This window comes from Melospiza melodia, chromosome 28, assembly GCF_035770615.1.
Source record: "Melospiza melodia melodia isolate bMelMel2 chromosome 28, bMelMel2.pri, whole genome shotgun sequence".
Classification (NCBI taxonomy): domain Eukaryota; kingdom Metazoa; phylum Chordata; class Aves; order Passeriformes; family Passerellidae; genus Melospiza; species Melospiza melodia.
The window spans coordinates 2557285-2583058 of NC_086221.1; the positions used below are offsets into that span (position 1 = coordinate 2557285).

Genomic DNA, 25774 nt, shown 5'->3' on the forward strand with positions numbered 1-25774 from the left:
AAAGGAAATATCTATTGCCTGAACTGCCTGGCACCAGCTACCAGAGGGCTCATTTTCCTTTAGAATTTAGCTTTTTATTTAAAAAAAGACAAATCTTGCTTCAGAAATTCCACCATGGTGCCTTATTGTCCTTCAGGTTCCCTTTCTGCAGATTGGCTCCTCATCAGATGCCATCCCTGTGACACTCCAGATCTAACCATGGCAAACGAGGGGCATCCCCCAAAAGTGCCATCAGTGCAAACTCTCAGATGCTGCACAGAACAGGCTCAGTGCCAGCAGCTCTGTGACAGCTGCACCCTCCCAGCACAGGCAGTGACAGAATCCCAGGGTTCCTGGGCTGCAAGGGACCTCTGGGGTTCAGGCAGGGTCACCTGGAGCAGGGACCCAGGGGTATATCCAGCTGGGTTTGGGATGGCTCCAGGGAGAGACACTCCAGACCCTCCTTGGGCAGCTTTCCAGGGCTCTGCACCCTCCAAGGAGTGAAGTTCTTCCTCATGCTGAGGTTGAATTTCTTGTTGGGGTTTGTGGCCATTGCTCCTTGCTTGTGCTGTCCCTGGGCACCCCTGAGTTGGTTGTGATTCCTGAGGAGCCCCTGAGCAGTGAGGGACAGAGCTCAGGCCCAGCAAGGGCAGCTGGACAAGAGGGATGTGCCCTTCTCCCCCTGTGCCCTGCTCCTCCCAGGAGCTGCAGCACATGGGGGGCTCCAGGAGGGAAAAATCCCTTCCTGGTTTCTGCCACAGGGGACACACAGGGCCAGGGGGCTGTGCCATGGCCCTGCCATGGGGTCTGACCCTGCTCCCAGAGCCCTCAGGGGTCCCAGGGTGGAGTCCCAGCCTCACCTCAGGGACTGATCCTGTGCCAGCCCTGTGCAGGGCAAGATGCTGCAGCCACCTTCAGAGGCCATGGAATAAACTCCACTCCCTTCCCATCACCACTGACCTTTCTCCCATCCTCCCTTTGCAGCACCACCTCCAGCTGAGCTGCAAATATTCAGGGAGATATTTGGGCACAGTTCAGGTGTCTCTGAGTGTGACTGGTCAGCAAGGAGGTCACACAGCCCCTGTGTGACTTGGAAGGGACCATGTTACAACCAACAAGGAGGGATGTTTTTGGAAGTCCATACTGCCTTGATCATATTTTTTTTTCCCTCTGTCCAAATTAATTTGAAATTTGTGTAATTTTAAGATTCTAGTGCATTGCTTTGCTTTCTTTTGGGAGTTTAGGCTGCAGTGGAGAAAAGTGCAGGACAGTGGGGACTGGGCTCTGCTCAGCTCAGGGAGTCAGGGCTGACTTGCAGTCCTTCTAGAAAGAGACACCAGTGACTCCTCCAGCATCAGCCCCTCTCCCTGAGAGCAGCCTTGTGAACTCCCCCATTTGGACTGAATTTTCATTAAAAATGTACTGGAGGGTTCCTTTCTAATTCAGTGAGCAGAAACTGAGGTTGTTGTCACTTGGGAGGGAAAAACCACAGCACTGCAGAGCTGTGGCTGAGGGAAGGCAGCTGCAGCCCTGGTGGGAGGCTCAGCCTTCCCTTTGCCATGGGAGCACTGGCACCCAGCTGGTCCAGGGCCACAGGGCAGCTCCAGGGCAGAGATGGAGAGGAAGACTTGGATCAGTCCCTGATCCAACCAGGAGAGCTCAGAGCTGACTGTCCCATCTTCCCCTGGAGATTCAGTCCCACTAAAAGAGACCTTTTTTGTGTTCCTAATAGAACTGCAATCTGTAGAACTTTGTTTTCCCATGGCAGCCAGTGTGGTTTTTCACCAGAGAGGGATGAAAACGGGACCCAGTGACTGGGGAGCATTATACCTTGAAAAAGTGGGGAATCTTGTAGAGGGAAAAGTTTTGGGGTGGGTTTTTCTCTCCCCACTCAATCTAAAACACAAGGTAGCCTCATGAAGCCATCTGTAGCCCATGGCAAGGGCCTGTGGGCCCTGGGACCTTGCTGAGCACACCCGGCTGCATTTGGGGCTGCAGATTCTCCCTGGGGAGCCCCTGGGTTGGCTCTGCAGCAGCTTGGGGTGAGCAGGATCTGAGGGCAGGCTGGGCACAGGGACAGACACAGGGACAGGGACAGCCTGAGTGCCCAGCACTGGCCAGGGCCTGCTGCACAGCACCCACCTCCCCTGTGGCCTTTCATCTTCCTTCCAACCCTCCCCAGCCCCGCAAACCCCACCCTTGTTTTTTAATTACTAAATTAGCATAATTGTACTGAGCACAGAGAACTGTACTCAGCCCCTGCTGTGCCATTTTCTGCTTCTGTTCCAGGCCTGAAGAAGACTTTGTTTCCATGAAACTTCTCTTGCATTTACCAGCTCTACCAGTTGGTCAGGTCACAGTTATTACCTCTCCCTGCACATCTTTCTTCCTCTGCCAGGACCTGTGTGAGCTCCCTCTGGGGATTCCTGGAGACATCCCAGGATCTCAGACCTGGGCCCTGCCCCTGCCTGGGCCCTGGGCTTGGAGGGGAGAGCTGCAATCCAGAACCTTCTGTCTCCAGAGTGGGCACCATGGCAGGCCCTGGGTCTCACCACACACCTCTGGGAGCTCAGCCACCCATGCTGGCCACGACAGAGACATTTCCCAGGGCTGGGCCTGCCTGGAACCTGTCCTGGGGTACCTGGGATGAGGACAGGGGAGTCCTGGCACCCTGCTAGGCTGCAGCTGCTTGGCCAAATTAAGCTTGAAAAGATAAAAATGGGTGGGAAAGGCTCTGTGTGCCATGCAACTGCTCCAGTCCTGCAGGGGATGCTGAGGGGCTGAAGGGCCAGGAGGAAGGACAAGGACTGAGCATCCCAAAGCCTGAGCCAAAATAGCAGATAAAGGAGCAGATTTTCCAGTGGCAGCTTCCTCTGCTCCAGTCCTGATTTGGGGAAGAGTTTGCATATGAGTTTTGAATCTCCCTGAAGGAGCTGCAGAGTGCTGTGGCAGCCTTGAATGCTGGTGGCTGGGAGAGAGAGGTGTCCCCAGTAGTGTCCCCCTCACCCTCTGTGGCCAGGGACAGTGAGCAGAGTGGCTCAGGATCCCCAGAATGGCCAAAGGAAGGGATGTGAGGCCAGAGGAATTCAGCTGTCCTGGAGACAAACCCAAACCCACCTCCCAAAGCCTCTCCCTCACTGCCTCTGCCAGCCATGTCCTGCAGGAGCATCTGCATGGGGCCATCCTCTCCCATCCCCTGCTTTGGGAATGCAGTGTTTTCCTGGGAAGCTTGATCTCTCTGGACCCCACACACTGTTTGATGTGGTTTCCTTCCAGCCCTGTCTGGGACCTGTCCTTTGCTCTCAGTTTATGGCATTTTTGCACATTACAGGCTCACTCCAAAGGGATGGGGGGTGCTGCAGCACACCCTGGTGTGGTGTGGGCTTCAATCTGGGGGTGCTGCAATTCTCTGGATGCCCTGGGAACACAGACAAGGCACTGCTGTAACTGCCAAGAGCAGCTCTGCCTGTGGGCTGAGCATTCCCTGCAGTGCCCCCAGCCAGGAGACCCCAGCAGTTTGAATTCTCACAAATTCACCCCTCCAGCCCTTCTCCAGAATGAGCTGGCACATTCCCAGCTGCCTTCACTGCCCAGCTGCAGGCTCGGGGCTGTGACACAGAAATGGTTGGGCTGGGGGGAAGCACGGGATGTTTGGCCTGAAATATGGATTCATCTCTGGAATTAACCCTCGAAATGCCCCAACTGCCACAGCTGCAGTGCTTGTGGTGGGCAGCAGGAGGGGAGCTGGTGTCTGGAGCTCTGAAGGCTTTTCCAGAAGCACAGGAGTGGGGATGGAGAGCAGGCAGCTCCATTCCCCCAGGCTGGTGCTTGGGGAGCTCTGCAACCCTGAGCCCAGCAGGGCTGGCCCTGACCCAGGCCAGGGGGCTCAGCGGGGCTGTGGGATGTGAGGAACAACCCAGAGCTGGAAGGGACGAGCCCAAAGCCTGTGTGAGCCCAGGGAGGGCGTCTGAGTGCCAGCATGGGGACACTGCAGGGTGGCCTGGCCCTGGGCAGAGTTCCCCAGTGAGGAGTGCACACAGCCTCGGCCCAGGACAGTCCTTTAATGCACATCTGGCTGCCAGGGACATCTCGGGGTGCCACGGGGCACAGGGGGCACGGGGGGCACAGGGGGCAGCTCTGCAGGGCTGGCAGGGCCGGGTGGCACTGGCCCTTGGGGACAGCACGGCCTGTGGCTGCTGAGGGGACGCTGTGCAGGAGCAGGGCTGAGGGCACTGCTGGAAGGAAGAAGCTCAGGTCTCCTTCCCACACCGCTGTCCTCGTGTTCCAGCTCAGGGGAAATTCAGGGAAGGGCACAAAGGGACAGGGAGCAGCAAGGGCAGGCTGGCAGCAGGGACGGGGACGGTCCTCCTCCCAGTGCTCCTGTGGGAAAGAAACAGCAGAGGGGCAGAGGGACAGAGGGACAGAGGGACAGAGGGGCAGAGGGACAGAAGGGCAGAGGGGAAGAAGGGCAGAGGGACAGAGGGGCAGAGGGGCAGAAGGGCAGAGGGGCAGAGGGGCAGAGGGGCAGAAGGGCAGAGGGACAGAGGGGAAGAAGGGCAGAGGGACAGAGGGGCAGAGGGGCAGAAGGGCAGAGGGGAAGAAGGGCAGAGGGGCAGAAGGGCAGAGGGACAGAGGGGAAGAAGGGCAGAGGGGCAGAGGGGCAGAAGGGCAGAGGGACAGAGGGACAGAAGGGCAGAAGGGCAGAGGGGAAGAAGGGCAGAGGGGCAGAGGGGCAGAAGGGCAGAGGGGAAGAAGGGCAGAGGGGCAGAGGGGAAGAAGGGCAGAGGGGCAGAGGGGCAGAGGGGGTTGAGGGGCAGAGGGGCAAAGGGGAAGAGGGCCAGAAGGGCAGAAGGGCAGAAGGGCAGAGGGGCAGAGGGACAGAGGGACAGAGGGACAGAGGGACAGAGGGACAGAGGGGCAGAGGGGCAGCTTTGGCTGTGGCTGGTGCCAGCAGTGCCTGTGGGATGAGGGTGGCACAGGCAGCACACCCAAAGGGCAGCACCCAGCAGAAGAGGAGGGGCCTGGCAGGCACCCCGTGGCAGGGAGGTGTGGGACATGGGGACAGGTGGCCTTTTTCTGTAGGGAGTGGGGACATTTCTGTGTCTCCCCAAGCACAGCCCAGGAGGTGAGGGAGCTCAGGGGGATCAGCCCTACCTGTCACTGCCCCGTGGGGGACTTGGCAGCGTCGAACATCTTCTTCCTGCCCTCCATGCCCGACATGGCCTCCACATTCTTGCGCCAGTCTCCCACTTCCACAGGGCGCTCCTGCCGGGCACAGGGCTGGGCATGAGGCTCTGGCAGCCCTGCCTGACCCTCCCCTGCCTGCACAGAGCCCCAGCTGGGACACAGCTGCCCCTGGCAATGCCCCTGTCCCTCTGCCATGTGTCCTGGGGAGGTGGCAAACAGTGCCCTGATCTCCACAGGGAGCTCTGCATCCTTGTGGGCACTCCCCTCCCCAAAGCCTGGCCAAGATGCTTTCATGCACCAGAAGGCTCAATAATCTCACAAAGATTTCTTTAGGAGGAAGAAACCACGTGGGACTTTGGGTTTACAGCAGCACAGTGGGACAAATGTTTTTACTGAAGTAAAAACACTTCCTGCATTGCCCTCACCTTCCCTGAGACTTTGGTGGTGACTGGGATTGTTGGTGTGACAGTGGGAGCCTGGCAGACACTTCCAGAGCAGCTCTGGCCAGGTGACAGCAGCTCTGGGAGCCCAGGTGTCTGCTCTGCCCCCCCCCAGCATTTACAGATTACAAGCTGTGCCCCAACACCATCCCACCACACCTAGAACAAACCCAGATCTGTTCTCCACCTGGTGCCCAGGGCTGTAAGCACAGTTTTCTGTCCAAAGGGCTGGAAAACTGCTATACCACAATGGGGGGGCAAATGAAAAACTGCTGAAAATTGAGATTCTCATCCAATTCTGCTCATCCAATCCTCATTCACTCTGCTGAGCTGGAATGAGCTGGTGAAAGCCCTCTGAGGAGAGGGGATCCCCAGTTGTGCCTGGGGATGAGGCCAGCTCCTGCTGCTGGGGCCCCTGCACACCCCAGGCAGGTTTGGGCATCGCTGGCATTGAGACTTTCCCCTCTCACCCCTCTGCCAAGCAGGTGGGGACTGGGCCATTTATCTCAGGCCAACTGCTGGGCTGCTCTGTCTTATCTAATCTGAGTCTGGGAGTTCCCTGGGAGATTTCTGGGTGTGATTGTGCCCAGCAGGAGCTCTCGTGGTTCCCTACAAGATCAAACTCTGCATGTGCAGCTCAGCCATGGTGCTGAGGGGCCCTGGTGAGAGACCCCCCCCCATACTCTGGGAGGGAAAAGCACCACAGACACTGCCCTAAATCTCACCAGTTACCATCCACCTGGCCCAGTCAGATCCCTAAATCTCACCAGTTACCATCCACCTGGCCCAGTCAGATCCCTAAATCTCACCAGTTACCATCCACCTGGCCCAGTCAGATCCCTAAATCTCACCAGTCACCATCCACCTGGCCCAGTCAGATCCCTAAATCTCACCAGTTTCCATCCACCTGGCCCAGTCAGACTGGTCCCACATGGTCCCACAAGATCCCACAGTGGGAATGGCCTCACAGGGCTCTTTCCAAGGCTGATGGGGGTGAGCACAGGGTGCCCTGGAGAGGGCAAGGGCACCCCATGGAAGTGTGACCATCTCCAGCCTCCAGGGGAGTCACCCACCTTCTCCGTGTCCTCCTTCTTGACAGACTTCAGGTTGGCCCTGAGGTCCATGGACACCTTGTGCTTGGAGCCCAGCAGAGCCCTGAGCATGGCATCGGCCGAGACGCGGACCCGGCGCAGGGGAGGCCGCTTGAACTTGCCCCGGAGATCGAGGACTTTGATTTTCAGATCTTTAATCTGCAGGGGCAGGGGAGGAGCAGGGGGGGAGGTCACTGCTTGGCTGCCTTGCACATAGAGCCCCTGTGGGAAGCAGGAGCTCTGGCAGCACCGAGCCCCAAGGGGATCTGTTCCTCTCCCATGGGACCATCCCCACCAGGGCTCTGCCCCACCAGGCTCAGAGCTGGGCCATGGGCTGGGCCCAGCCTGCTCAGGGGGCAGCTGTGCCACCAGAAGCTCCCAGACCCACAGGCGTGACCAGGAGAGTGAGGAACCTCTCTGTGGACCCCGATTCCCTTGGGATTCCCTTGGGCAGGGATGAACCTTGCTCTGAGTGGTGCCTTGCAGAGCAAACACCAGCCCTGAGAAACCCTGGTGCCTGTCCCACATCCCAGCCCAGCCAGGTCCATGACACATCCCCATTCAGGCCAGAGCTGCCACTGGGAGGGAGCTTCCAGAAGGAACCAGCCTGTCCTCCCTCCTACCTCCCGGGTGTTATGGTTGCATTTTGCTTCAATGTCGTATCTCTCCTCATCCACAATTTCCACCTTCTCGTGCAGCTCCCTGCACAGGTCCTGGGCCAAGAAAACAGGAGAGGGGTGAGTGAGGCCCCTCACGCTCCCAGGGAACCCAGTGCACCCTTGGGCTGAGCAGTACCTGGAGCTGGCTCAGGGAGAGCCCGCTGGTGTGCAGTGGGGTCACCCTCTCAGACAGGTACCTCTCCTTCTCTGCCTGCTTGTCCACAATCTCCTGATCCCACTCCTCCTTGGCCTTGGCCAGCATCAAACTCTGTGAGCACAGCAAATGGCACAAGTGTGAACAGGCCCCTGTTTGCCCTGAGCCACTCACACCACATCTGTAGGATGGGACAGACTCGTGTGCCACCCCCTCCCTGCTGTCCCCAAACACATCAGAGCCTCCCCACAGCTGGGTGGGTCTGTGGGGCCGTGGGGATGTGAGTCTGTGGGGCTGTGGGACTGTAGGGCTGTAGGGCCTGTGGGGCTGTGGGGATGTGGGGCCATGGAGCTGTGGGCCTGTGAGGCCGTGGGTCTGTGGGTGTGTGGGTCTGTGGGGCTGTGGGTCTGTGGGGGCTCTGGGGCTATGGGGCTGTGGGGCTGTAGGACTGTGGGGCTGTGGGACTGTGGAGATGTGGGGCCATGGAGCTGTGGGCCTGTGAGGCTGTGGGTCTGTGGGGCTGTGGCACTGTGGGGCTGTAGGGCCGTGGGGCTGTGGGGCTGTGGGTCTGTGGGGGCTCTGGGGTGATGGGGCTGTAGGACTGTGGGGCTGTGGGTCTGTGGGGGCTCTGGGGTGATGGGGCTGTAGGACTGTGGGGCTGTGGGGCTGTGGGACGAGGGACCATGGATCTGTGGGACCATGGGGCTGTGGGACGAGGGGCCATGGGGCTGTGGGGCCGAGGCACCGTGGGTCTGTGAGGCTTTGGGGCCATGGGGCTGAGGGTCTGTAGGGCTGTAGGGCCATGGGGCTGAGGGATGAGGGGCTGTGAGGCCATGGGGCCATGGGGCTGTGGGGCCGTGGGGCCGTGGGGCCATGGGGCTGTGGAGCCATGGGGCTATGTGGCTGTGGGTTATGAGGCTGTGGGACGAGGGGCTGTGGGGCCATGGGGCTGTGGGGCTGTGGGGCTGTGGGGCCATGGGGCCATGTGGCTGTGGGCTATGAGGCTGTGGGACAAGGGGCTGTGGGGCTGTGGGGCTGTGGGACGAGGGGCCATGGGTCTGTGGAGCTGTAGCACTGTGGGTCTGTGAGGCTCTGGGGCCAGGGGTTGTGGGGCCATGGGTCTGTGGGTCCCTGTTCCCGCTGGCTGCTGCCATTGGCCCTGCTGGGACAGGCAATGTTTATCCCAAGCAGAGCCCGGGGAGCTCCCAGGCCTGTGCAGGAGCACAATCGGGCTGAGGCCTCAGAGCTGAAGGTGTGGGGGTCTCTCCCCACCCCAGTGCAGGGGAGGTTTGTTTGGACCACAAATCCCACATGAGTGAGAAGAGAGAGGTGGGTGGGAGCTGCTCCCCACAGCCCATCCCTGAGCTTTCCTCGCCCCTGTCCCACCAATGTGCTGCAACCTGGCTCCTTTCCCCCAGCAAGACAAACCCCAGGGAGTTTCCAGCCCTCGGGACTCACCTTCAACAAGAGTTTGCGTGAGGCTGTGATCTTGGATTTTCTCTGGGGGAAAGGGGAGGGAAGGAAAACACCCTTTGAAAACAAACGCGCAGCAAAGGCAGAGCAGCACCAAGGGCTCTCCCAGGGAAAGGCACTTACCTCCCTGCAGGCAGGGCAGCAGCCAGGGAACAGCAGAAAGAACAAGAGAAGAACACAGGGCATCAAGGAATGAGAGTAAAAAAAGAGGGGACAGTCAAGGAATGCATCTCATGTGGTTGCAGTTGGTTCCTTTTTTCTGTATCTCACAGCTGCCACCAGCACGTGAGCCAGGCCTGAGGGGAAGGTGCCCTCTGGAAATGAAGTGGGAGCTCAGGGCCACAGCTTAGAAAGCCAAAATGTCACTCAGGTGTGACAGGTGAGCTGGCACTGTGCCCATCGTGCCAATCCCAGTTCACTCCCTGTGGTTCAGACGCCCTCATTGCCCCAGTCCCACTTCAGCTGGGCCGGGATGCTTGGATGCTGCTGAGGTTCACAGGGTTGGGACATCCCCAGGTCGCTGCTCCAGGAAAGATTTACAGGGAGTTCCTCCCTTCTCTGCTCACCAGGGAATGTGTTGGATTTGTGCAATGTGCTACAGAAAGCCTCACGGCAAATCCAGAGGTGCTCCCTCCCCTCCAGTCTGCATTTGGGGATCTGGGAAAGCCCCGAGGTCTGAACTGGGACATTGAAAGGGCAAACAATTTGCATTTAAAGCCGGTTTTTGCAAGGGGAATGGCACAGAGGTGTGGGGCAGGGCAGGGTCTCCCAGCGGACCCTCCCCAAAGGGACAAGCGCAGCCGGGCGAGGCTTTGGGGATCCCGGGGCGCAGCTACTCACGGCTCCGGCATCGCGGCGGGGCTGCTCCTGCCGAGAGAGGACAGCGGCTGAGCCCGAGAGCAAATCTCATTTCACAGAGGCACAGGCAGCAGGAGCGGTGCCGAGGCGCTGCTGCCCCGCGCTGTCGGCGGTGGGAAGCGGCCCCGCGGCTCCGTCCCGCTCCGGGACACCCCGCCCGCATCCCGGGCAAGCTGCGGCGGGCACAGCCGGCCCTGCAGGGCTCGGCCCGCGGCTCCTCGGGGCTGTTCCCAAGCTCCGAGCTGCTCCCCCGCCCGCCCCAGCTCTGGAAACAGCGGGAGAAATGGGGGTGCCTCGGGGGTTCCCCACTGGGTCGGCTCCTGTCCTGCAGCTGCCGTGGGCAAGGCAGGGATGGGAGAGCCAAAACCAACCGGGGAATGCCAGAGCGACGGGCAACAACTCTGCTCTGAACCGGGCTGAGGGCTGGGGGTGCCCAGCCTGGAGAAATGAGGGATCCAGGGAGACCTGAGAGCCCCTTCCAGAACCCAAAGGGGCTCCAGGAGAGAAGGAGAGGAACTCTGGGACAAAGGATGGAGGGACAGGACAAGGGGAATGGCTTCCCACTGCCAGAGGGCAGGAATGGATGGGATATTGGGAAGGAATTCTTGGCTGTGAGACCTGGCACAGGCGCCCAGAGCAGCTGTGGCTGCCCCTGGATCCCTGGCAGTGCCCAAGGCCAGGCTGGACAGGGCTGGGAGCAGCCTGGGACAGTGGAAGGTGTCCCTGCCATGGCAGGGGTGGCACTGGATGGGCTCTAAGGTCTCTCCCAACTCAAACCATTCAGGGATTCTCTAAGTCAGATCCCAGAGCTGAGCAGGGTCCTTCAGCAGTCACATTCCAGGTGAAACACTCAGGGTTTCCTGTTTTACATTTGCCTGGTGATCCCAAGCCCTGGCAGCTGCTCCAGCCCACGCTGCTCCCCTGGCCCTGCTCTGACCCCTCCTGTGCTGAGCAGCCAGGGCACCCTGTGAGCCCAAGCAGCAGAAAAACGTGGGGGGAAATTTTAATATTTTTTCCCCCTCAAAGAGCATTTTCCAGGCATGGGTTTATTGCTTTTCCTTGGGAGTGAAATGGACAATCTGGGATTTTTTTGCCTTGATCCTTTTGCATCCCCTGATATTTTAAAACTGTTTTAGATCCCAAGGATTCTTGCTGGGGGAAATGAAAAGCTGGTCTGAAACAGCTGCTCACAGGTTTGTGTGGAGCCTGTGCCAAGCAAATCTCAGGGCATATCCTGGCTCTGTTCCCTTGTCCCCGTTCCCTCCCCATACCCCCACAGCTCAGCCAGATATGTCCTGAATAAATGAAGTTCAGGGGATGGGGGGAATGTGATAAAATCCCATCAGGAATCCTCTTCCCTAGAGCCTCCCGATCCAGATCCCCGGATTTACAAGGAGAAATCCCAAGAACAGGAATTTCTTTGTCCTCAAACCATATCAAACATTCAGTTTCCTGCTTTTGTGGAGGTTTTTGGTGCTGTGACAAACATCCCAGAGGACAGCAGGCAGCACTGGGGTTTATTCCTGCTCCCAGGTTTATTCTGGGGGTGGCAGAGGAGCCTTTCTTTCCCTGGAGCTGAGGGGGCTGGGAGCAGCCTCAGCCTTTCCTTTGTCCCCTGCTGGAGCAGAGCCCGGCATTCCTTGGGGTGGGATCCACACCACACCTCGAGCTCACGACCTCTACCAAGGTCAGTCACATTTTAGGGCCAAATGGTCCTAAATTGGCTTCCCAAACCGCTGCAGGGACTCAGTTGTGCCAGTGACACATCCCCAGCAATCCCCAGTGCCAGGACTTTTGGACTCCAGCTGGTTCTGGAGCATCCAAGAGAGACTTTGGTCCCTGATGGGGATGAGAAGATCTGGGCAAGCTAATTCTGTAATATTTGCACTGTCCCAGCTGTGAAAAGCTTGTAAAGCTTATTGAACCACTGGATCATGGAAATCTTTAAAAGAAATAATCCCATAAACGCAACTACAGTCAATTCCTCCATCCCAGGAGGCTGGAGACAAAGCACAAGCACTCTCCCACTACCAGGAGGGAGCTCTGTTCCCTTTGTTCCCACCCTGAACCTCCCACCAGTGAGCCAGGCTGGAACACACAGCAAGTGCTCCTCAAACAGTCCTGTTTGCCATGGCTTGGGAAAAAACAGGCAAATATCAGCTCAAAGTCTTTGTCCCCATTGCAGCCTCACCAATCCTCTCTCCCAGAGCAGAGGAAATGTCTGAGCCCCTCAGAGAGGGGCAGAAATTCAGGCAGATCCTCGTGCTGGGGGTTCCTCTGTGTCCCGTGCCAGTGCTGGGGGGTCTCGTGCCCATCTCAGCCCCAGCACACCCAGGGGGACAGGGGACAGGGCAGTGGCAGTGCCTTACCTGGCTGTGCAGGAGGGAGGTGACGCCTGGCTGGGGCAGCCGCGCTCTGCCGGGGCTGGGGCTGAGGGGGGATATTGAATCCCAGCCCTGCCTGCAAGTGGTCGGTAAAAATAGCACAAATCCCCTCCTCTGCAGGCATCTGCTGCAACCCCGGGCGTGCTGGGACTGCTGCTCACACCTGGGGCCCTGCCTGGAGCACAGGGGCACACACAGGTCACCCCTGTGTCACTGCACTTGGGTCCCAGGGCACCCACAACCCCCCTTTGGTTCCAGGGCTGTTTGCACGGGAATCATCCCAGACTGGTTTGGGTGGGAAAAGACCTTAAAAATCATCCAGTCCCAGCCCTGCCATGGCAGAGACACCTTCTACTATCCCAGGGTGCTCCAAGCCCTGTCCAGCCTGGCCTTGGACACTGCCAGGCATGGGGCAGTCCTGTGCATGGTGGGCACCCTATGCCAGGGCCTGCCCACCCTCACAGGGAAGAATTTCTCCCCACTCTCCCCTCTATCCCTGTCTCTGGCAGTGGAAGCCATTCCCCTTGTCCTGTGCCTCCATCCCTTGTCCAGTCCCTCCCCAGCTCTCCTGGAGCCCCTTTGGGCACTGGGATGTCCCCAGGACAGCCCCTGCTCACATGGGGGCTCTGGGGGTCACACACACAGGCTCAGGCTGCCCAGTGCTGGGGATGCCCTGGGCATGGGCTGCATCCTCCTGGCACCTCTGCCTTGTGTCTGTCTGGTGTGACAGAGCTCCAGAGAGGCTGCAGAAGGCAGGGGAGGGGGAGTGAGCAGCCTGGGAGCTGCTGCCCTGCACGGTGGGGCACACACAGGACAGTGCTGGCCAAGGCGACTCCTGGGAGCCACCAGAGGCACCAGGGCAGGACAGAGAACCCCAGCAGGCCAGGCTGCACTGCTGAGGGGTGATGGTGAAAACCAGCAAATGTGGGGCCACACCTCAGGCCAGGTGGGGTGGGGACCAAGAGGGCACTGTCCCCTCTCTAAGGAGAAGGAGCAGCCTCACTCCCCCAGCACAGCACTGCAGCTTGGCATGCTCAGCCAGCTCCCAGCCCCTCACAGGCCCTGAGGTTTTCCCCAAGAAAAGCAGTGAAAAAGCAGTGAGAAAGCTGCTGTCTGTCCCCACTGCTCCCCACAAAGCCCCTTGCCCGATGTCCTTTTGCATGACAAGGGCTGCAGGGCAGGCAGCACCTGTTCCCCAGGATATTTTTAGGGACAAATTTAGGAGCAAACAATTCCCAACGTGGGGCCCAGCAGGGACAATGCCTGGCATGTTAATCCTGAGGCTTTTATGGCCAGGAGGGACAGAGGGACACACAGCTGCAGGAGTGGGGCAGCTCCCATGGTGGGGAGTACCGACAGCCCCATCCTGCAGAGCCTTCCCGGCTCCTTCCCCCTGCCTGGCAGATGGGTGGCAGCAGCACTGGCAGTGGCAGTGCCATCCTCGTGGGAATTGCACCCAGCAAGTCCCAGTGGGCAGGGGAGAAACCCCCCCTGCATCCAACCCACCCGGGACTCTGCAAGCACCCTTCCCTGGCCAGCACGGAGGATCTGCTCTCCCCTCGAGCAGGAGGAGCAGGAGCAGGAGGAGGAGGAGGCTTTTAGCAGCCCCGTCAGACCTTTATAAGGAAAAGCCCCCTCGGGGCCAGGCCTCCAGCATCTTTCCTCCCGGATGCCTTGGAATTGTTTTCGGAGCACAGAGGAGCCAAAATTAGCCCGTGACAACGGCGCTGCATTCCCGCAGCTGCGGGGATGGGGCGGGGGCTGCTCCGGATGCCATCTGCTCCAGGCTCGGGTTTCACCCTCTGCTGGGACCCGGGGACAGGAGGAGGGAGCGGAGTGGGGCAATGGGACCCCCAGATTTGGGGTTTTTCCTTGGGGTTCCAAGCCCCGGCTCTGCCATGGGGGCTGCACAGAGGGACTGGCAGGGGACCGGGATGTCCCATCCCTCCTCCCCAGGTGACACAGAGGGGACGTTCTGAGTGCCCATCCCTGGCTCACACAGCACAGGGAGCTGTCTCCAGGTGAGGGGTTGTTTTATCAGGTGCCACCAGAGCCTTGGACACCACTCTGAGCTGCTTGGGGTGGGAAGGATCAGGCTGGAAATCTACAGGGTGATTTCCAGTAGTGCTGAAGGCAAATTCAGAGCAAAATAATAAAAATATATATCTGGGATTGGCTCAGGTGGTCAGAGCTGGGTGCTGATAACACCCAGGTCATGGGTTTGATTCCCATTCACTTTAGAGCTGGACTCAATGATCCTTGCAGGTCCCTTCCAACTCAGACTATTCCACCCTTCTGAGATTTGTCGACATGCTGCTGCTGCTACAAATCAAATATTCCTCTGTTACTGGGAGCCACTGGTTGAAGGGAAGGGCTCCCCATGGGCTGCTACCATGGGGATGGATGCCAGCAGAAATTTCCCAGAGAGCTGTATGTGGGGAGCTCAGAGCCAGGCAGGAGCAGGTCCCCAGGGACAGCTGCTTGTCCCTGAATGTCCCTGGGATCCACAGGTCACTTGTGTTTAGTCTCTTACACGTGGACCCCCTGGCATGTGTTTAGAAGGATGGAGCATTTCCCCCTCTGGACTTTCCAAGTCCCTGGAGAGTGTTGGTGGATCCCCCACACCCATGGCAGGGGCTGCCAGAGCTGCCCAGTGGCTCCTCAAGGTCTGGAGACTCCACATGCAGAGGTACCTGACTCCTGTGAGCAGTTCAGCTGCCCCACACGAAGCCAATCTCCCTGAGGAAATGGACTTGAAGCAATGCTGGAGGGATCTCTCCCCCTCCTCTGGAACCTTCCCACCAATCCTGTCCTCACCCTCTCCCAACCACCATCCTCGTTCCATCAACCTCGATGGAATTCACAAAGCCAACAGCTCCCAGAGCATCCAGGAGAGACTTAGAAATGACAGCTGAGCCCCTGGTGTCCTTTGGGACTGAGCCCCTGGTGTCCTTTGGGGCTGAGCCCCTGGTGTCCTTTGGGGCTGAGCCCCTGCTGTCCTTTGGGACTGAGTCCCTGGTGTCCTTTGGGACTGAGCCCCTGCTGTCCTTTGGGGCTGAGCCCCTGCTGTCCTTTGGGACTGAGTCCCTGCTGTCCTGTGGGACTGAGCCCCTGGTGTCCTTTGGGACTGAGCCCCTGGTGTCCTGTGGGACTGAGCCCCTGCTGTCCTTTGGGACTCATCCTCACTGCCACACTCAGAGTCCAGCACTGGGGGGTGACAGGAGAGCCCCCAGCTGCACCAGGCTTGTCACAGGACTGGGACAGATGATGCCCCACAGACTCACCACGGAGTGGGAGAAGGTTTTCCTTCTGGTGTGCTGGTGTGGGACAGCTCAGGGACCAGGGGACAGCGAGGTCACCCCCTAAGCTGGGTGATTGCAAGGCTGCAGGGTCAGGTGGCAGTGAAGTGGTGAAGGGCCATGTCCTGAGGAATGTCTCCCATGGTGTTCCTCCTGCAGACCATCCAGCAGGAACCAGCCAGTCCCACCTGCTCTGTGGATTGGTGACAGTGCAGTTGAAGCTCCTGGGATGCTTCTCTAAGAGCTGATGCCTCCTGCAGCCCTGGGGGGAATTTCCTCCCCCTGCTGCATCTGTGAACAGATCCCACCAAACCTGAGGGATGCCCCGAGATGGAAAGGGGGCAGAATTTGGATAATCATCACAGCCCAGCCTGGGAACCAGCACAGCCCCAGGCCAGACCCCAAATATTCCCTAGGGACTGAGAGACCTCTCTCAGCTCATCTGCCCCACAGATCTTCACTCCATTGCATCAGCCCCACCAGGGCATCCCCATTTCCCACTGCCTGGCAGGGCAGAGGCTCCTCATCCCTTTGGGATGTGCTGCTCCATGTCCTGCTCCTATCCCAGCCCCATTCTGGGACCCCCAAGCTCTGGAGCCCCCCTGGGCTGGTGCAGCTCAGGAGGGTGCCCATGCCAGACCCTCCATCCTGGGCACAGCACTCACCCTCCCCACTTGGCTACAGAGGACAAATCCATTGCAGGCAGCTCTGGGGCTGGATGCCAAAGCAGGACAATGTCCCAAAATGCAAGAAACACCTTCCACTTCTAGAAATACCATGGCCAGCTTGTTTTTCTCTGCTTGAATACTTTGGGGAGGCCTGAAATGTTTGCACAAGGTGCCAAAGCTGGGGAGGGTCCCCCAAAAGCCAAGGGGCCCTTTAGGAACAGCACAGGCTCCAGCCTTGTGCCTCTGGCAGATGGAAAAGGCTTTGTTAAATGAGGAGGAATTACCTACTTCGGGATAGTGGAAGGACATTATTGAAATGGAGCCACCCACTGAGGACTTGAAGCTTTCAATGGCTTTGCCAGTGACACATGAAACCTTCCCAGTGCTGATCCTGTGGGCTCTTCTCACCAGGAGGGGGATTTGGGCTGTTCTGTGCCAGTGCAGCCACGGCTCAGCAGTGACATCAGTCTGAGTATCACAAACTCCAGGCTGGTTTCCAGCCTAAGGCAAAATATTCTATATGAGCAAAAAAAGCCTGTTCCAAATAATTCAAAATTTCTGGCCCGGCAGGGACCCTGACAGAGTTTTTGGACATTTTCAGGGTATTTGCATGTAGGGGGATACAGTATGAAGATGGTATAGAAAGTAATGTTATCCCCTAAAGAGTTGCAGCTGAACCAATAACTAAAGATTAGGAGCAGGCCTGATGCTAACAGGCCACACCTGTAGCAAATAAGAACAGGGGTATAAAAGAGTGGATTGGTGGGAGTCAAAGGAGTTAGATGGCTACTGTGAGGAACAGTCAGTGCTTGGAGGAGCTGCCTACAAGAAAAGAAACATCGAGGAGGTATGAAACTCTGGTAACATGGAATCCTTACACTATAATGATAAGAGAACTCTTGATATATAAGACAACATTTGCAGGCCTTTGCATCTGTCTCTGAGACACATCTCAGTATCCTTACTTTGGGTTGGCTGTGCCACCCTTGCCCCCAGAGCCACTCAGTGGCTCCTGCTTGGGGACAGACAGGTGCTGGCATGTGCTGGTCGTTCCCCCTGCAGCTCCAGCAATGTCTGGGCCCTTGTTTGTTTCTTCCTGGGCTCCCACAGCCTCTGCTGTACTGCTGGGAATGTCACAGCTCTGAGCCCCCTGGGACACAGAGTCCCTCCAGCAGGACCCTGTGGCTGGGGAGTGAAGGTGTGACCCTGCAGTCCTGCCCTGGCCCCTGAGCAGCCCAGGGGCTGTGCTGCAAGCACAGGCACTTCTTCTACACACCAGTGCAGGAGGATTCAGTGGGGATGGCCAAGCCCCCACAGCAGTGCAGGGGACATCCCAGGCTCTGCTCCCTGCAGCATGGACACACAGACAGCAGAGCTCTGGGTGGCTGCTGTGTCCCAAACCAAAATCCAGTGATTTAGGAATTGTCATAAAGGATGGCCAACAATGAAATCATTTTAGGAGCATCTGGAGGAAGCTGGACAGTTGACCTGAGCCAAAAAGCAGAATGCTACTGGGGTTTCTTTTTTTTTTTTTTTTTTTTTTTTTTTTTTCCATTTTTATCTGAAGAGGAGCCACCCACAAGCTCAGGGATGATGCCCGGAGAAGCGGGGCAGTGCCAGGCTCTCCACAGGGCACTTGGTGATGGAGGAGCTCCCACGTGACAAAAGCATTGGCACCATCAGGCTGCACCTCCCTGTCTCAGCACTGTGACCCCAGTGCCCTCCCTGGCACTCAGGGTGTCCAGCCAGCCCCAAACTGACCCCAGAGCCAGACCTGGCATGTCCTCAGGTGGGAAAAACTCCTGTCCTGTGCACCCACTGCACCCCCGTGGTGCTGCAGGGAAGGTGCCAGTCCCTGTGGGTGCCCCTGCCCAGGGTGGGGGACACAGGGCAGCCCCCCAGAGCAGCCTCAGCACTGGGGCACCCTCACAGAAGTGTGGGGAGGGATGCTGGAACAGGGCACCGTGGGCTGGGAGCAGCAGAGCCAGATTTTCAGGCTCCTGCCTTTGAACTCTGGGTGCCCCAGGGCACCTCTCTCCTCTCCCTGGAGCCCCAGGGGGTCTGGCCATGGGAGCCCTTGTGCTGAGGGGCCACAAACCCACCCTGCATCCCCTGTTGTGCCTCCGTTTCCCCACCTCTAGGGGCATAAGAAATGCTTCCCATGAGTCCTCTCCTGCTTTGCAGGCTCCACGTCCCTGGTGCTGGGGATGCTCCAGCCTCTGGCCCTAGCCCCTCTCCACTCCCTGGCTGGCTCTCTGGGCTGTTTATTTGCTTCTCAGTCTCGGGGTGATTTTTCCTCTGCAGAGACGTTCAGGCCTCCCAGGGGAGATGAAGGCAGCACACCTTCCACCCCCACAGGATCAGCCTGGGCTCTGACCCAGCCCCTGCTCCAGGGTCAGCCTGGAAATCCACCCCCAGAGGATGGGGCAGGTGTGGGTGTCTGCTCAGAAGGAAATCCCAAACCTGGAGGCCTGCGGAGCTCTAAAGTCCCTGGGGGATATGGGGTCCAGGCAGGGAGCCTGGATGTGTGTTGGACTGGATGAAGGCTCAGGATGAGGATGGAGAAGCTTGACTTTGCCTGGACCTGAAACACTGACACAGGGATTTGTGTTTCCTTATTGTCCCCTCCCTGCATTGACTGCCTGAAGTTCTGCCCAGCTCTGGGGCACCTCTGTGGCCTCTCTGCTGCCTCATCATCAGTGCCCAGTGATGTACCACAGCCACGGCTGGTGCTTACATGCTCTCCTTGATAATTTTCTCTGACAGTTCCTTGCTGGCAGTTGGAAAACAGAAAATATCTGTTTACAGGGGGCAAGAGAGCAGAAAAAATTGAAAAAAAGGAGTCACACTGAATAAAACTGGTAACTTTGGGAACACTCTGGCACTGGGTGCTCCTCACCCTGGCACCCACCATGGCACAGGCTTGGGATACTCACATGGCTTTCACATGGCTCTGGGAGCTGGGGATTTGGGGGAAAGCCCAGGACAGGGATCCTTGCCCTGGAAATGCTCCAGCAGCACCTTCCTGGCCACCCCATTTCCCCCTGACACATGTGCAGGGACCTGCTCTGGGGCTTGTCCACGCAGGGCACCACTCCTGAAGCATGTCCTGTGGAGGGTCCCACCACCCCTGGAGCCCCCCTGTCCCTGTCATGACTCTGGGGTGGTGCAGAGCCCCATCTGTGCAATGCTTGGGTGTGGCTCCATCTGCAGCCCCAGCCTGGCTCCTGCCCCTCTGCACCCCCAGCTGGGGGGGGTCTCGGTAAATGCGGCTCTGAGCCCCCCCGGCCAAGGAGGCTCTGCTGGGTGGAACACCCAGGGCCTGTTCCTGCAGAGCCAGCACGAGCCTGGCCCTGCACAGAGAGCCCTGCCACTGTCCCCAAAGCCACCGGTGCTGCCTCTGCACGGGGATGGGAGCCCTCAGGCTGGGGTACAGGGTGGGGTTCAGGTGCAGGTACAGACTGGGGTGTAGGGTGGGGTACAGGTGTACAGGGTGGGGTTCAGGCTGGGGTACAGGCGTACAGGCTGGAGTAGAGGGCTGCAGGGTGGGGTACAGACTGGGGCTCAGGCTGGGTGCAGGCTGAGGTTCAGGCTGGGGCACAAGGACAGATTGGCATGCAGGCTGGGGTAAAGATCGGGGTTCAGGAAGGGGTGCAGGTTGAGGTTCAGGCTGGGTGCAGGCTGCCTGGCCCGGGCAATAAGGACACCGCGCTCCGAGGTTCCCACGCGGCCGGGAAATCTCCGGCAGGATCCGCAGCGCCTCCGGCCCCGGGCTGGGCTCAGGCTCCGGCTTGCGGAGCGCTGCTGGCTCCAGGCGCTGCCGTCTGCGCTGCCTGTCGGGGCAGGGCCATCCCTCCCTGCTGCGGAGCCACAGCGCTGCTCCCGCGTCACCGGCGCACAAACCACCGTGGGAATCCCTGGGGACACGGGCGCAGCGGGACTGGTGACCGGGGAGCCTCGGGGCGCTGCTGGGGGGCTCTGGAGCCCGACTAGGGGATGCTTGTTTAGGGGTCATGACTGGCAAAGCTCTGCACAGGATTTGTGCTCTCCTGTGCCCTGTGGGTCCCACAAATCAAAGCAACACCACGGTAAGAAGCTGAAAGTCCTTTTAAGGGACAGTTTTGGTACAGGGAATTGGGGTCCCGACCATTCCCCCACAGCGCAAGGACATCCCAGGGTGAGACAATGTCCAGCAGCATGGCTGTGTCACCACAGCATCGTTTCAGTGCCCTGCTGAGGGCTCCCTGCTGCAGCAGCAGCTTTCCAGCCCCTTTTTAAAATTGGGGCCCAGCCACATCCATCTGTCCCAGTGTCACTGTCACACAGGCAGAGCTCCCTGTGGCACAGATCCTTCGGGCACAGCCTCATCCATCCCCTGTCCTGCAGGAGAAGCCTGGGATCCCCAGCAGTGCATCGGGTCCTGCACACAGCTGAATGAAGGGCGGTGGGGCCCCAGGCAGGGATGTCACCTCCTGCCTTGTCTGAAGTGCCAGGTGGTGGCCCTGCCTGTGTCCTGTGCCCCGCTGTGCCGAGGGGAGGTGGCTGTGCCAGCCCAGCTCCTGCGGTGCCTCTGTCCTGCCCCGGCAAGGGGGGAGCCAGCGCCAGCACCGGCCTCCCCGGGGCCACTGTCCTCGTCCCCGGGCTGCACAGCTGTGACCTCACTTGCCCGCAGGGATCCCGTTCTCCCCAGCGCCTGCCGAGCCGAGCGCCATCTCCATCCGGCTCCTGGGAAGCTGCGATTCCCGGGGCTGCCCCACCGGGGCTGTGTCCAGCTGTACCACTGCAGAGAGAAGGCTCCTGTCACCCGCTGGGGCATCCTGAGGGCACTGGGGAGCGGGGCCAGACACCTTCCCCACCCCATCCCACGTGCAGGATACCAAAGGGCCCTGTATCCCCCAGGCCACCCCAGACAGAGGGAGGATGTTAGAAAGTCCCTGTCCAGGGATACAGAGAGGCCAAATCCACGGGGACATTCCAGCCAGTGCAGGGGGACATGGGAACATCAGCCTGCAGACCCACCCTGCTCCACGGGACCCCCTCTGTCGTTCCCCAAACCACTCAGGGATGGGAACCTGCGGCCAGGGACCTCACGCTGGGCTGCGGTACCTGCTCGGCAGCTGTGCCGGGCGCGCACCTCCTGCATCGCCTGCTGGTTCTTGAAGCGCACCAGCCCCATGGCGATCTCGGCGTTCCAGCCCGGGTCCTCCTGGGCGCAGCGGAAATCGATCTCCAGGCTGTCGTCCATCACCACCGTGAAGTAAATGTGCCGCTCCTTCCACTCCACGCACTCCACAGCCTTCATGCGGGCAAAGCTCAGCTCCTTGCGCCGCGAGCCCTTGGGCTCGAAGAGCTGCAGCCCCTTCTCGGTCAGCAGGCACCGCTTCTTCTTCCAGAGCTGCAGCAGCCCCCCGCTCCGCTTCTCCAGCACCCCCTCCCTCAGCACTTTCTCGGGGGTCATCGCGGCTGCTGGGCCCCGGGCTCCTCAGCACCCTGCGCCGGCCCAGCCGGGCATTACCCGCCGGGGGAATCCCAGCCGAGCTCCCGGGGCCGGGACCCGCGGTGGCCGTGCTGCCCCGGGCCTGGCCGCTCCCGCCGCGGCTCTCAGAGGGGCCGAGGCGCGGGGAGCCCCATCCGGCCCGTGCCGGGCTCCGCTCCCTGCCCGAGCCGCGTGTGGGATCCGCGCTCGCAGGAGCTGTCGCTACTTGCCCGGCCGCTCTCCCACTCGCATTCCTGCGCCTCGCCTGGCCCCTCCTGCTCCCAGGCTCCCTTCACGCCCAGGCGAAGCCCGACCAGGCCCGGCGCAGCCCCGCTTCACCCGGGAGGAGCTTCTGGGGTGCCCGAGGGCAGGCGCGGCCTCGGGGCCTTCATGTGAACAGGCGGGGTGAGGGACGGGGCTGCATGGCAGCGGTGCAGGGTGTGTGAGGGACGGGGCTGCATGGCAGCTGTGCAGGGTGTGTGAGGGACGGGGCTGCATGGCAGCGCTGCAGCGTGTGTGAGGGACAGGGCTGCATGGCAGCTGTGCAGGGACGGGATGGAGCAGGGCTCGGGGACTTGTGCACGACCGCCCGGGGTGCAGGCACAGATGTTGGAGGGGCAGGAGCAGCTCTTGGGGGTGCAGCACCGGGTGTTGGGGGTGCGGCCCCACGGGCACAGGGCTGTAGGGTGCAGGGGGCTCTGCGTAGCGAGGCAGGGGTACAGAGTGCAGTGCTACCGGCCAAGGGGGGCTGGGGTGCAGTGCCAGCCAAGAAGGCACAATGGGCTGCAGTGCCAGGGCAAGGACTGCTGGGTGCAGTGCCAGCTGGGACAGTAGGCCGTGCCTGCAGCACCAGCCAGGCAGGGGCTCTGGGGGCCTCGAGTGCAGCCCAGGAGGAGACAAAGGCAGAGAACAGCAGCAATGGGGACAACCCCTGACAGCCACCCACCCCCCAGTCAGTCACTCGAGGGTGCCGGGCCACCACTCAGCTCACAGAGCTCCCATCCCTCAAAGCCCTGAGACGGGGGTTTGAAGCGCCCAGGCTGTCCCACAGCGAGGAGCAGCATCCCCAGCCCTGTGACCTGTGCAGGAGCCGCGGAGCGGGGCCGGGGCAGCGCAGCCCGGTCCTCCTGCCTGATCCTCCCCCCGCTGCCGGCAAGCGCCGTCTCCTTTCCAGCCCGTCTCGTTCCCGGCCACCGCAGCACCGTCTGTTCCTGTGCCAGCGCCTGGCACCGAGGGTTCCCCTGGCCGGGCCGGGCCGGGCTGCCGGGGGCACACCTGGGGACTTATGCGGGCTGCCACGGGGGGTGACGGTCACAGCTGGCTGGGCAGCTGAATGTGCCCCTGCCTGTGAGAGTGGGTCCTTCACCCGGATGAGGTCTGCAATGGGACGAAATCCTCCCGGGGTCACTGACGGGGGCTGGATCAGCCGCTGTCTCCCTGGCACACAGCGCCCACCCTGCTCCTGCAGCCCTCGCAGACCCCAGCCCCGCAGAGCCCCGGCCGGAGTCCCCTCCTGCCCCAGCCCCTCCATCGCTCCGCTCCCTGCCGGGGGCTTTGCCGGCAGCCGCCGTGGCCAGCGGGCAAGTCTGCAGCGCTGATGAGATGCACCTCATTATCCCTCATTAAGAGGGCGGGGCGGCTGGCGGAGCCAGGAACTGGTTCGTGCTCCCTGAGGCCAACCTCGCCACGCTGGCAGAGATCCCGGCTGTCCCAGGAGACCCGGGCTCCTGACGTGGGGCGGCCACGGAGGTCACCCCGAGCACCCCGGTGCTTCGGAAGGGGCAGAGCAGGGTGGGTTCCCTTGGCAGAGCACTGTGGGTTCCCCTGGCAGAGCAAGGCTGTTTTCCCACACACAGCTAACACTCAGCTTCAGGGATGCTGAGCACTGGGAGCTCGGGGGGAGCAGTATTGGGACTGTCACTGTTCTGGTAAGCTGGGATGTCCGTGGGCACTTCTGGCTCACCATCCAGCTCCAGCTCCATCCTCACAGCTCGGGGGAGAGCCAAGGGCTGCCAGTCCCTGCCCGAGACCCCTGCCCCTCTGCTCACCACAGTCACTGCTCCTCCAGGCACCAGCCGCCAAGGGAGGGAGCTGGTCCTGCAGCCCCGGGTGTGAAGGAGCTTTGGGAACGTCCTTCTCTACTCCCATCTCCCCAGACACAGCAGGGGCAGGGCTCTCACTCTGCCAGGCTGCCCGGGGGCACATGGCACCTCCTGCCCTGCAGCAAACCCGGCAGGACCCGCTGTGCCAGGCTGTGGGTGAGCCAAGGGCTCTGCTCTGCTCCATGGGCTGCCCACGGCTCATCCCATCCACACGGGCCCTCAGGGCAGGTGACACCCCCTCTCACGGTGCTGTGGGGCTCAGCCCCGCCCCGAGGTGACATCCCCACAGGGCTGGGTGACAGGGTGACATCCCCCCTCACCGTGGGGCTTGGGGGCTCCACTCTGACCCCTCAAGCGGTGCCATCACCTCGAGGCTCCAGGGTGCTGGTTTGTCCCTTGAGGGCAGGTGTGGGTGCCACAGCCCCTTCCCCAGGCTGCAGCCCCCCAAGGGTGGGAGCTGCCGGGCTCAGCGCGGCTCTGCTGCCTCGAGGGGGAGCTGGACAGTACCTGGCACAGGTGAGCAGACTCGGCTGGGCCCTGCCGTGCTGCTGGCCAGCAGAGGGTAGCATGGTCAGAGCTGTCCCACTCCAGCTCGGGCAGGAGGTGCCCAAAAAGCACCTCTAATCCCACCCTGCTTCTCCTGGGCCATGTCCCACCACCTCCTCCCGCCCCCCTCATGCCTCTGTCGGGATGTGATCCCATCCTGGCGTCCCCACGGTGGGCTCTGTCCCTCCCTGAGCCACCCTGAGTGACCAGGGCAGGGTCAGCAGGAGTGTGGCACCCAGGGCAAACCCCCAGGACATGATCCCTGTCCTGGGACATGGTTTATCCGGGACCTTTGGGGCTGGGAGCTCAGCAGGGACCCACCAGGCAGGAGAAAAGAGGACCTGGGGAGGCTGAACTTCAGTTTTCCACTGTCTATAGAAAGGTTGTGGAGACATGGCCCTGCCTGGCAAAAGGACACAAGACACCAGGCACAGGGGCACAACAGGACAAGCAGGGATTCAAAGAATCATTAATGTTAGAAAATCCCTCCCAGGTCACAAGATCATCGATTCAAATCACTCCCCCAGCACTGCCACAATCCCATGTCCCCATGTGCCACATCCCACAGGGCTTCGGAACACCCCAGGGGTGGTGACTCCAGCACTGCCCTGGGCAGCTGTGCCAGGGCCTGACCATCCTTCCAGTGATGAAACAACCCTTCCAAGGCTTGTGTGGCTCAATGCTGTGACAGGATCCCCAGTGGTGGGACCTCCATCCTCAGAGGGTTCCTGTACCTGAGTGGACACCAAAGGCTCTGACCAACCTGACCTTTGGAACCCTGCCTTAAGCAGTTAAGGTTTCTGCTGGTCCCTTACAACCTACATCTATCCATGGCCCTCCAAAACCAAATCCAGCATTTTCTCCTGGCTTTGACCAGGCCTCCAAGTGGAATTGGCCTCTCTGGGGTCCATCACATGTGAAATGTCACTATCTCATAGAACCATCAACTGGTTTAGGTTAAAAGGTTAAAAACCATCCTGTTCCACCCCCTGCCGTGGCAGGGACACCTTCCACTGTCCCAGATTCCTCCAAGCCCTGTCCAGCCTGGCCTTGGACACTTCCAGGGATCCAGGGCAGCCACAGCTGCTCTGGGCACCCTGTGCCAGGGCCTGCCCACCCTCACAGCCAAGAATTCCTTCCCAATATCCCATCCATCCCTGCCCTATGGAGTGGGAAGCCATTCCCCCTTGTCCTGCCACTCCAGGCCCTTGTCCCCAGTCCCTCTCCAGCACACCTGGAGCCCCTGTAGGCACTGGAAGGGGCTCTGAGCTCTCCCTGGAGATTTTTCCAGGTGACATCCCCAGCTCTCCCAGCCTGGCTCCGGAGCAGAGGCGCTCCCTCCCCTCCCCTCCCCTCTCTCTGACAGAACCCCTACAGCTGCATGAGGAAGGGACAAAATACTCACTGTAGCTTTACTGACCAACCAGCACTGCCTGGGCACGATCCTACCTGGGGCAC

General features: G+C 60.2%; 2 protein-coding genes across 2 annotated transcripts; both read right to left on the reverse strand.

The window, feature by feature from the left end:
* Positions 1-4021: 4021 nt before the first annotated feature.
* TNNI1 (troponin I1, slow skeletal type) lies at positions 4022-9118 on the reverse strand. Its single transcript, XM_063178031.1, has 6 exons — positions 8969-9118; positions 7493-7624; positions 7321-7410; positions 6680-6856; positions 5134-5244; positions 4022-4359 (listed from the first exon to the last, which is right to left on the reverse strand). The coding sequence occupies exons 2-5, from the start codon at positions 7616-7618 to the stop codon at positions 5137-5139; spliced, it is 501 nt and encodes a 166-aa protein (XP_063034101.1). The 5' UTR covers positions 7619-7624; positions 8969-9118; the 3' UTR covers positions 4022-4359; positions 5134-5136.
* An 11165-nt stretch (positions 9119-20283) lies between these two features.
* PHLDA3 (pleckstrin homology like domain family A member 3) lies at positions 20284-21731 on the reverse strand. The gene is made up of 2 exons (XM_063177899.1): positions 21299-21731; positions 20284-20972 (listed from the first exon to the last, which is right to left on the reverse strand). The coding sequence occupies exons 1-2, from the start codon at positions 21648-21650 to the stop codon at positions 20851-20853; spliced, it is 474 nt and encodes a 157-aa protein (XP_063033969.1). The 5' UTR covers positions 21651-21731; the 3' UTR covers positions 20284-20850.
* Positions 21732-25774: the final 4043 nt, after the last annotated feature.

Excerpts from the sequence above, each read along its gene's own strand:
- TNNI1 (XM_063178031.1), bottom strand. The coding sequence starts at position 7,618 with ATGCTGGCCAAGGCCAAGGAGGAGTGGGATCAGGAGATTGTGGACAAG. Across the intron at positions 7,411-7,492 it reads TCTCCCTGAGCCAGCTCCAG|GACCTGTGCAGGGAGCTGCA; the intron begins GTACTGCTCAGC and ends TTCTTGGCCCAG. Across the intron at positions 5,245-6,679 it reads AGAAGGAGGACACGGAGAAG|GAGCGCCCTGTGGAAGTGGG; the intron begins GTGGGTGACTCC and ends TGTGCCCGGCAG.
- PHLDA3 (XM_063177899.1), bottom strand. The coding sequence starts at position 21,650 with ATGACCCCCGAGAAAGTGCTGAGGGAGGGGGTGCTGGAGAAGCGGAGC. Across the intron at positions 20,973-21,298 it reads CCGGCACAGCTGCCGAGCAG|TGGTACAGCTGGACACAGCC; the intron begins GTACCGCAGCCC and ends TTCTCTCTGCAG.